General features: G+C 43.3%; 2 protein-coding genes across 3 annotated transcripts; one reads left to right on the plus strand and one right to left on the minus strand.

The window, feature by feature from the left end:
• Nucleotides 1-83: 83 nt before the first annotated feature.
• TERF2IP (TERF2 interacting protein) lies at nucleotides 84-1,889 on the minus strand. Its single transcript, XM_068203341.1, has 3 exons — nucleotides 1,318-1,889; nucleotides 1,128-1,204; nucleotides 84-548 (listed from the first exon to the last, which is right to left on the minus strand). Exons 1-3 carry the CDS (start codon nucleotides 1,808-1,810, stop codon nucleotides 108-110), a joined length of 1,011 nt encoding a protein of 336 aa, XP_068059442.1. The 5' UTR covers nucleotides 1,811-1,889; the 3' UTR covers nucleotides 84-107.
• On the plus strand, nucleotides 1,818-10,695 carry KARS1 (lysyl-tRNA synthetase 1). Of its 2 annotated transcripts, none has more exons than XM_068203326.1 (14): nucleotides 1,818-1,925; nucleotides 2,615-2,759; nucleotides 2,964-3,129; nucleotides 3,519-3,612; nucleotides 3,873-4,059; nucleotides 4,313-4,438; nucleotides 5,200-5,319; nucleotides 5,525-5,687; nucleotides 5,785-5,958; nucleotides 6,708-6,793; nucleotides 7,520-7,605; nucleotides 8,317-8,443; nucleotides 10,107-10,250; nucleotides 10,544-10,695. In XM_068203326.1, the coding sequence occupies exons 1-14, from the start codon at nucleotides 1,861-1,863 to the stop codon at nucleotides 10,619-10,621; spliced, it is 1,761 nt and encodes a 586-aa protein (XP_068059427.1). In that variant the 5' UTR covers nucleotides 1,818-1,860; the 3' UTR covers nucleotides 10,622-10,695. The 2 variants fall into 2 exon arrangements, with proteins under 2 accessions (XP_068059427.1, XP_068059426.1); XM_068203325.1 differs by lacking the exon at nucleotides 1,818-1,925 and adding an exon at nucleotides 1,975-2,123.
• Nucleotides 10,696-10,704: the final 9 nt, after the last annotated feature.

Below are 10,704 nucleotides of genomic sequence, written 5' to 3' on the forward strand. Positions count from 1 at the left end.
GATGAGAGGGGAAGGCTCTTGGATGAGGGGGGAAGGGTCCTGCTGCTTTCTGTTACATCCCGAAATCTTCCGTCCGCCTGTCCCTATCTACTACAAACATCCTCTTGTTAACTCTCTCTAAACACGATCCGCTTTGCTACATTTTCAGCTCCAAATTTGGCTATCAATTTATTTCTGACACGTTCATCATCCTTTTCCAATTCTAAATCATCCACTCTGCTCCATACAGGGTACCCATCCAAGCGCTGCCCTGTCTGCAGAAAGTATGAAGTAGCTTCCATGTCACCGCTGTTTTTCAGAAAGGCCTGTGTAACCGTGAGCAGGTCCACAGCAAACTTCTCCATTAAGTGCACCATAGTTTTTACTACCTGTCCCACCACATCGGAAGAAGAACAAGTGCTTTTTGGTCTTTTTTGCCTTTGTAATTTAATGTCAGGGAAAGCAGAGTCCTCTGGACCAGTTTTAAGCTCGGATGCTGTTTCTCCTGGAGACTTTCTCACTCCATCTTGTGTAGGAAGTTCTGCAGCATCTGAAGAGTCACTTTCTGACTAACAGTAAGAGAAGTGGAATCACCAATTAGAGATGGTATTTTCTGGCAAATCTTTTACCACTGCAACCAACCACCTTTTATTCTGTCTCTACAGTGTGTTAAAACCTCAGAAATTACTAAGCATAGTAAAAGCTAGAAACTGAAGCAAAGCCATATGTGTTAATATGGCTGCACATGATCACAGAAGTCCATAAACTATAAGGAAGAATTTTAACCAAGTAAGCATAAAAGGCAAAAGTAAGTGTTGATGCAATGGCAGGAACGTTTTTTGCCTGAGGTGAAAGGATGACTTCCATTTGCTAATACAGCTTTTAATGTGACAACCCCCATCACATAAACCTCCTCATGCTAACTTGCACAGGGAAGAGAAAATGCACCAGCCAGGCACCATTTATCGCAAACCACATAGGTGACAGCTCACAGTTTAGCCACAGCAAAAGGGATATCGCGATGCAAACTCATTTCATGTGTTAAATCATGAATTTCTATTGTGCCATCTGCGACACCGAGGAAGGCCTGCCCCGAGCACTGCGCGCAGTGGAGGCTGCTGCTCCCCAGGCTGGCCCCGGTCGCTCACCTCTGTGCTTTCGAACTCCTGATTAGCTGCCGCGAACAGACCCCTGATCTGCGTGGGATCCTCCGTCTGCGGGGGCTCTGCGGAAACAAGTGGGGATCGTCTGCCAGGCCTCAGCGGGGCCCGGACCCACGCTGGTCGCCGCCACCACGCCCCCTCGCAACCCTGCTCCGCCGCTGTGGCCCCCACTCACCCCAGCGCCGCGGCAGCAGGTGCCGCAGGTAGCGGTCACGCATGGCCTGCCAGCTGTGCCGCGTCAGGCCGCTCCGCTCCAGCTCTATCCACAGCGCACGGCCGCTCACCCGCACCATACTCTGGCCGCGCACCGCCTGAAGCAGCGCCGCATCCTCCGCCTCCGTGAAAGCCAAGCGGCTGTGGGCTGCCAGCAGGAAGGGCTCCAGCGGCAGCCGCTGATTGCGCTTCACGCACTCCGCCACGTACTCGACTGAGACGGCCCCGTCGGGAGCCACCTCGCCGGGCTGCGCCAGGAGCACGGCCCCCGGCTCCTGCACCCGACACAGCCGCCCGCCGCCCGCTAGCACTAGGGGCGCCAGGCGCAGCTTGGCCAGGCCGGGCCGCAGGTAGAACCTCATAGGATGCCCGTCATCCCACAGGAACAGCGATCGAGATCGCGCTGCTCCAGCCTGGCCGCCCGCCATCGCCGCCCCAGCTCCGCCCACCGCCATCGGCGCGTGCGCAGGCGTGGAAGGGCGGAGGCGGTGGCAGCTGCGGGGAGATGATGGCGGCGGCGGCGGCGCGCGAGTGCAACGCGGAGGAGATTGAGTCGCACCTCAGCAAAAAGTGAGGGTGGGCGGGTGATCAGGTGGGGCCGGGCCGGGGAGGTGAAAGTGAAGTGTGTCCAGCTGACCCGGTGCGTTATCTCCGTCAAGGCGCCCGTCGGAGCGCCATGCTGAGCTCCGGCGCTGCGCGGCTCCGCAGCTGCGTCTGGAGGGCCGCGTCCGCGCTCCGATGGCAGCAGGCGCTTCATGACCAAAGCAGGTCGGTGCTTTGCGTCTGGCTTGGCCCGCTTCTTTCCTTATGGAGTCGTGGAAGGTGGGGTCAGGAGCGCGACGGGAGCCTGAGGGCCATGGGGGAATAGGCTGGACCGCGACGGTGCCTTCGGGAACCGTACGTTTCTTAGGGGGGAGTTTGCCTTCTTTCACTTACAAGCTGCGTAGGGCTGATAGATTCTTATGGATAAAATGGAGTCCGTCTAGTCCTTGAGCACTTAGGCACGCGTTGTCAAGGTCTGTCTGAACTATGTTTAATTTTTGCTTTCACTTTCTGCGAGTGTATCGTAGGGGATGAACTGAAGGAGTTCAAAGTAGAAAATATTTAAACGTGTTTAAGAATTATTTTGATTACTGGAAAAAGTAAGAGAAGTGGCAGGGTTATTTGTACAGTTAGGTTTTGGCAGAATCCTGCCAACCGTTTCCCTGTAGAAGTTAAATTAGAGTACTTGCTGCATCTGGTTTCCTTCTCTTTTGCAGTGAGCTGAAGAGACGTTTAAAGGCTGAGAGAAAAACAGCTGAAAAAGAAGCAAAGCAGAAGGAGCAAAGTGAAAAGCATTCAAATAAGCCTTCCTTGACTTCTGAGGATAATGTTGGTACTGATGAGGAGAGCTTGGATCCAAATGTGAGCATCTGGTCCCATGCTTATTAGATGTTCTGTGAATCAGTCTTACTGACTTGTATTTGATTTCTTTATTCATGGGTAATTAAAAGGTTAAAAGGGGAGAGATGTATATTCCTACATTATGGCAGCTACATTTTAATTCAGACTGTAACATATTTTCAGATTCTAGTAAAATAATTTGATTTTGTTTGTTTCTGGTGACAGCAATACTACAAGATCCGTAGCCATGCAGTTCAACAGCTTAAGGGCTCCAGTGAAGATCCCTATCCCCACAAGTTCCATGTTGACTTATCTCTCTCAGATTTTATAGACAAGTACAGTCACCTACAGCCAGGAGATCACCTGACAAACATTACCGTGAGAGTGGCAGGTAAAAGTTTACCTGGGATACAGAAAAATGTAAAGTCTTAGCTGCTTTTATTGATGGGTTGGTCTTTTTTGATTTTGCTGATCTCTTACTCAGTCATGAAGCCTTGTAGCAGTGTTAAACTATTCAGGACATACCCTTCAGACTGAGTGGACCTGTGCAACATCCCTTGCAACTATAAGATCAGATTGTATGTAACATGGGTTCTGGGACTCAAAGTTTTTATGGTCTTATTTGCACTTGTTTTCATTTTGAGACTTAACTGCTTCTCTTTCACAGTTAGTGAGTAGTTCAGAGCTGATGATTCTAAGTGATACTACTGTGGCTTGTGCCACTGTATCCTTTCTGGTAGGGACTCTTTTTCTGATGTCTAGCATACTTTCGACATTTAGGTCGAATCCACGCAAAGCGTGCTGCTGGAGGGAAACTGATTTTCTATGATCTTCGTGGTGAAGGAGTCAAGCTGCAGGTCATGGCAAATTCCAGGTAAGTAGAGGTATTCCCAGTAGCATTCTAAACTGCACTGCATTCTGGAGTCTAAACATCTGTATTTGAGTATTCTATTTCGTTTGTGGTTTGGCTTAGGCAGCCAAGTACTGCTTTGCTTCAGATGTTGTGGTTGACTTCCTGTTAGAATAACTTTTTTTTTATTGTTTTTTAATGAATTTTGTCTTGTGAGACACTTGGGGACAGTTTGGAGTATTGAATTTTAAACAAACATGCTTACATTTGTTTTGCAATTACAGCCTCTACAAATCTGAGGAAGAATATTTCCGTGTTAACAGCAAGCTGCGTCGTGGGGACATTATTGGTGTAGAGGGGAATCCTGGGAAAACAAGGAAAGGGGAGCTGAGTATTATTCCTTATGAAATCACTCTCTTGTCTCCATGCCTGCACATGTTGCCTCATCTTCATTTTGGCCTCAAAGATAAGGTATTTGTCATACCTGTCAGTCTTGGAAGCAATTTGACAGATCATAGAATGGTTTGGGTTGGAAGGGACCTTTGGGATCATTTAGCTCAACATCCCTGCCATGGGCAAGAATGCCACAGATAAGTCAGAATGGATGATGTTTGTTACCTGCTGATATTATCTGTCAACAAAGGAATATTCATTTTGTTTTGGTATTTTTTCCTTTGGCATGACATCTTATCTAGCTTGTTCTAAAGATATGTGTTCTTTTCAGGAAACGAGATATCGTCAGAGATACTTGGATTTAATTCTTAATGATTATGTGCGGCAGAAATTTATAACCCGTGCAAAGATCATCACTTACCTTCGTCGCTTTCTAGATGAGTTGGGCTTTCTTGAGGTAAGGCATCAGTGTTTGCTTCTCTCTGCATACTGAATGTGTTTACTGTCTTTTAGCTTCAAGGATGTTTTCTATACAGGCTCGTATATGAAGTACTTACAGAACTGACAATAATTGCCTCAGCATGATGTATTTTATCAGCTTAATGTAATGGGAGCAATTCCCTTCCTCTCTTTGCAAAGTTAAGATTATTCATCAGTTGGTGAGGTTATGGCTTGGGAACCTTTTATGAAGGTAATACTCCAAACTACTACTGTCCTTTCCATATTTCAGAAAATTAGGGTGAAAACAGCATCTTTGAAATGTTGTTTTGCCTCTGGAGATAAAAGCCAGTTCTTTGTCCTGTAAGCAGAATTGGATTGTGTTGACCCAGGTGCAAGAAACTGCACTTGGCCTTGTTGAGTTCAATTTTCCGTAGTGTAGAGAAAGGATTTTGTGATAATGCCACAGCACTATTCCTGGCTTTGATAACATGAAGTCGGCAGGTTCACATTTGTAGTAAATATGAGTGACTCTTCAGAGCAACAGATGAATTAAATAATTTGCTATTATTGACTGCATGAAAAAAGTGCAGTTTTGTACAGTGCGCTTTAGTTCAGAATTGTTTTCATATACTGAAATGCTGAACTATAAGTGAAATACAGATTTTTCATCAAAACTAGCTGGTTTAGGTTTTTTGTTTGTTTGAGCTCTGCATTTCTGGTTTGGAAACAGATTTCATGAAAACAGGGGATTTTTTTTTTTTTTTTTTTTTTTTACAGGTTGAAACTCCTATGATGAATGTAATTCCAGGTGGAGCTGTGGCAAAGCCGTTTATCACATACCACAATGAACTGGATATGAATTTATATATGAGAATTGCTCCAGAACTTTACCATAAGGTAAAATGCAAACTTCTCATGGCTAAGCCTGTATTTTTCAAACTGTAATAAAAAAAGCAAGTGTAGCTAAAATGAAGATTATTTTTGAAAAAAGGTAGACTAATCTCATGAATTAGTTTTGTAAGGTTGTGTTGCAGTTGCATGTGCTTGGGCTTTCTTGGGTTCTTTTGAGAAAGTGTATTTACTAGAATTTAATTTTGTTTAGATGTTGGTGGTTGGTGGTCTGGACAGAGTATATGAAATTGGGCGTCAGTTCCGGAATGAAGGAATTGATTTGACTCACAACCCTGAGTTCACAACTTGTGAATTTTATATGGCTTATGCGGACTACCATGACTTAATGGAAATTACAGAGAAGTTGCTTTCAGGTGAAGTATGCAATATTATTTTAAATGAATAAGAATCTCTGGAAGAATTGGCTATTATGTAGCATTCTCTTTTTCTAAACCCCACCTTACTTTGTAGGGATGGTGAAGCATATTACGGGGAGTTACAAGATCACTTACCATCCAGATGGTCAAGATGGACAGGCCTATGAGATAGATTTTACTCCTCCCTTCCGGCGAATTAGCATGGTGTATGATCTGGAAAAGGTCCTGGGAGTGAAGTTTCCATCAACTGAGTGTTTTGAAACTGAAGGTTAGATGCTGAGTACGAATGTCCTGTAATTCCTCCTTAACTGAAAGTGGCCAAAAGGTTGCAAGTTCTCACGCTGCAGTCTTGTCAGCTGCTTTTTTTGAAGTAGTACTCACGCATGTGATTCTTTTCCTCTGGTTTTGTTGGTTTACACAAGTCCAGAAAGAAGCCTTCATTCCTTGCTATCTTTGGCAGGATCTGACTCTTTTAGCTCTTTCTTTGTTGAATATATGTGAAAGGATACACTCAAGAGGCTTGATGTATGGAGTTCTTGATCTGTTGAAGAGATCCAGCTTTTTGCTTCTTATTTCTTGTCTCGTGTGCAGTTGAGTTTCCATGCCTGTAATTGCAGCTTGGGTTAATGATTATTTGGGGCTTTCTTAAAAATGTAATTATGTGCTATTTTATTCCTGGAATTGAGAGACATAAGGAGACAAGTTCATATAATTTACAGTGATTGTATTTCCCCCGCCAGTTTCCTCCTCTCTCCCCCAGCCCCCAAATAATAATGTCCAGCAGTTACGTGGTGTGTGCTTAACTGTTGTCAAATTTCTGAAGTGTAAAATAACTACTGTTTTACTGTAAACAATTAAAACCAAACACCATTTCTGTAGATGGACATAAAAAGCTCATGTTTTCCATGATGTCTACCATTGAGATCTTACAAGTCGCTCTAAGAAACATTGAAGGATCTAGTAAGAACAAAAAATGGTTGTTGGCATGGCTGTTCTAATTTTCGTCTGCAATTTCAGAAACTCGCAGGTTCTTTGATAACCTTTGTGCGGAGAGAAATGTTGAATGTCCACCTCCTAGGACAACAGCTAGGCTTCTTGACAAAGTAAGTAAAGGTGCTGGTTTTGTAATCCTAATGTCTTTGAGGATCTCTGTGTGTCAACAGAAGTTTCTTAGAAGGTGAGGTTTAGCTGCACCAGGAAAAGCATGCTGCAATGCACTTCAGCTGTTGTTATATTACAGTGAGAAAACTTGCTGTGGCAAAATCTTCTTTCATGTTGTCTACACCAAAATGTAGTTCACTTATGTCTGCTTAACTTGAGCACTAGGGGATCTTAGCTGGAAAACTGGTTGCTTGTGGTTAAAGCAGATTTGCTTTGTCGTAGGTCAGTTCTGTCTGTGAGATGTGTGCATCTGTATGTAGCTGACCAAAAGGGTAGGAGTACAATACCGTTCTATCAGCTGTATTTCTTTGTACCCAAGTATTGCCTGATAGCTGTTCTTTTGATGCTTTTCCTATTGGCCCTTACTGTAATGTGCAAATTGAATTACTATACAGTTTTTGTTGTGTCGTTTTTCCTTACCTGACTAGGACACACTCTCTGTTGATGAAGACATTACCATAACCAGAAATACTTCGGAAACTCTTCAGATATTTGGTACCTTCTTCAGTAGCGAAAGAGAGGAAATTAGGGTGCTTGGTGAAGGCAGTGCTAGGAATGTGGATAATTGTACACTGCATAATTGTTTCACTTTTGTTTTCCCATTTAGTTGGTGAATTCCTGGAAGTCACTTGTATCAACCCTACATTGTTTTGTTTTTGTTTTTCCAGTTAGTTGGTGAATTCCTGGAAGTCACATGTATCAACCCTACATTCATCTGTGATCACCCACAGGTCATGAGTCCACTTGCCAAATGGTAAGAGTGTGACACGTGGTCGGTGTGTAACTCAAATCTTCTACTTAATTTAAAAAAAAAAAAAGTTGCATTGTCACAGGTACATTTTTCTCTCTCTCAGGACTTTTTCACAGAGGAGTACAGAGGAAAGAAAGAGAAAACAATTTCTATTTCTGCTTTTTGTTTTTCATATGTAGAATGTGTTTGCAGAAATGTTTACTTAGAGTGATTGCTTAATTAGATTCTGGTGAGGATCGTTTGAGCCCGATGGCCAATCTAATCCACTTGTGTCTAGACTGTCGCAAGAGGGTCATGAGTTGTGAAGAGTTAGATATGGTAGTTAAAAAAAGGAAGTATGTAGTTTTAGTATCTCCTTTAAATAGTATATTAACGTATTATAGTATAGTTATAATAAAGAAATCATTCAGCCTTCTGAACTGGAGTCAGACATCATCATTTCTTCCCACCGGGTTCACCTGCATTTACAATATTGCATATGTGAAAACAGATGTTGTATACTAGTTTGGGAATTCTAACAAAAACCAAGATAGACCTTGGTTCCTGAGCTGTGAAACCCATAATCCGGGGAAGAGGTATGTTGATGCTTAGTACTTTGAAATTTTGACAGCTGTTAGTGCTAAGTGTGAGCAATGCCTCTAAGTAATGTATGTGCTGTTTGCTTCTGTAAGTATAATTATTTTAAGGTATGTCTGTTTCATCTACTTCACATAGGCATCGCTCTCTTCCGGGACTAACAGAACGCTTTGAACTCTTTGTAATGAAGAAGGAAGTGTGCAATGCATACACAGAACTTAATGATCCTTTCCGACAGCGTCAGCTTTTTGAGGATCAGGCCAAGGTATGGTGTCTTGCTGATAGTGAATGTACTAGAGGCATGTAAGCAAAGAGTATTTCCTATGTCTGTCCCAAATCTGTCATTAGTACCGACTGCTGAAAAGAGTTTGAAAACACTTTGAGCAAGTGTTTCTCACTCAAGTGAAAGCCTGTCATTAAAATGCAATTCCTTTTGTAGGAACCTTGCTCTTTAAGGTAAACAAGGTGAAATACTGCTGTTGACTAGGTTTTTTTAGTGCAACTTTGTTTTGGAATATCTTCCCTTTTAGTCCACCCAAAGTACTAATCTGGAAAAACACAAATGTGCAGAAAGTTCTTTGTGTCTTTCCCAGGGTGAAAGGTTGAGGTCTTTTTCCCTAGCTAAGTATTGATGTAGTCATACAATATCATACTTCTAGGTTCTTAAACAAATTTTCATGTCCAGTAAGATTTTGAATGCTAAGAAATATCTTAATTTCCTGAGCAGTGTAATAATATTTTAGGTTGACTCAGAGGATAGAGGTGCACATTGGGAGCTATTAGTCTTGCAGATTTATAATAGTAGATTTCTCTATGTAAGCCTCCAAAAGGAGTGACTGAAACTCATTTTGTTATTAATTTGGTATACACATCCATGAATGCATGCTTGGCCACACATGACTGAGGTCAAATTATGTGGTCTGCAGAAATAGAGTTCCTGATCTTCATTTTCTTTCTAATGGCTTCACAGTGTCTGAGAGGTTTAAACAATTATGAAAGCCAGGAAAATAGATTTACGTTAACTAACTAACTTGATAGTAAATTTCAAAATGTTCAGTCCGAATGAGTAATATTACAGATACTTTACTTTTAATTTTTGTTCTGTTGTATATATGCTTGCTGCAGTTCCCTCACGATTATAGACAGACTTTGCAGACATATGATTATATGTATGGAATGAAAATTAGCCTCAAAATTTAATGTTAAGGAGGAGACTGAGATGAAGGATGACAGTTTGCATTTCAGGATTTCAAGGAGAAAAATTTGCCGTAACAGTCTTTGCAAAGTCTTCCTTGAACCTGTGAGCAAAAATGATTGCTGTTGTTTTGACACTTATTTTTGGCTTTTTTTCTAAATTTGAAATGCTGGCTAATCTGTGTTTTTATTATTACAATTTTTGTCACTTGGAGGCTGTCAGGGTCAGATACATGAGTTACCATCTCAGTGTAGGGTTTTTTAGTCTTTCTACTTTAGAGGAAAAAAAACAGGCCCTATTTGTGGAGCAGCTAGTGATGATTCCACCAATTATACTTCTTTCTTGTTTCTGCAAACATTGAAAGGAGAGTTGCTACTGATAAAGAACCTCCTAAGCCTTTGAAAACAATTCATTCTGCTGTCATCTGCTGCCATATGGCTCTGAAAGATGGCTTTTACTGAAGTAAAGAGCCGGGTCCTTTGCTAAGATAGGAAATTTACAGGTCAGAAAGGAAATGAGTCTAGAGGTATTTTGGGAGCACCTGTACAAAGGACCTCCAGAGTTCTCAGTGCTGAGATGTCTTTGTTGCTCATTTGCACAGCTCTGTCGGGCTTTGGTTTCATCAGTTACATGGCTGCTACAAATAGTATTCCTCCTCTTAGGTAGACGTAAGCAGGAGTGGTAGCGTCTAGCTCTCTACAACTCACGTTTTACTAGGAATTTCATCATGTAGGCAAAAGCTGCAGGTGATGATGAAGCCATGTTTATTGATGAAAACTTCTGCACCGCACTGGAGTATGGTCTTCCTCCTACAGCTGGCTGGGGCATGGGAATTGATCGCTTGACCATGTTCCTTACAGATTCCAATAACATTAAGGTAAGCATAAGCAGTGGTAGTGCTTTCCTACTGCTGGCTTTGTCAGGGAACAGGGACTGGGATTCGGCAAAGCTGGCCATCTCTTCGACGGAACCAGTGCCTGACAGTGGAGCTGTGTAAGATTTTTTAAGCCGTGGAATCCCGCCTGGGAAAAGCCCCTTGGTGCACTTGCTCTGCTCTTTGAGGCCCGCGGTTGAGCAGCGGAGCCCGCGCTAGGGCAGCTCTCGCGAGACCTGCGCACGGGATGTGGTGTTGCTGGTGGGCGCGGCTGCTGACTCTGTCGCTGTTCGCAGGAGGTGCTGCTCTTCCCCGCCATGAAGCCGGAGGACAGCAAGAAGGAGGCGCAGCCCGCCGAGGGCACCTCTGTGTGAGCCTCCAGACGGCTGCGGGCACCTCCGCTTGAGCTTCGGAGGGGCGCATACCTTCAAATAAAGGGAGCTTTCTCTGCACCCGT

This window comes from Anomalospiza imberbis, chromosome 12 (genome assembly GCF_031753505.1).
Source record: "Anomalospiza imberbis isolate Cuckoo-Finch-1a 21T00152 chromosome 12, ASM3175350v1, whole genome shotgun sequence".
In the NCBI taxonomy this organism is placed as follows: domain Eukaryota; kingdom Metazoa; phylum Chordata; class Aves; order Passeriformes; family Viduidae; genus Anomalospiza; species Anomalospiza imberbis.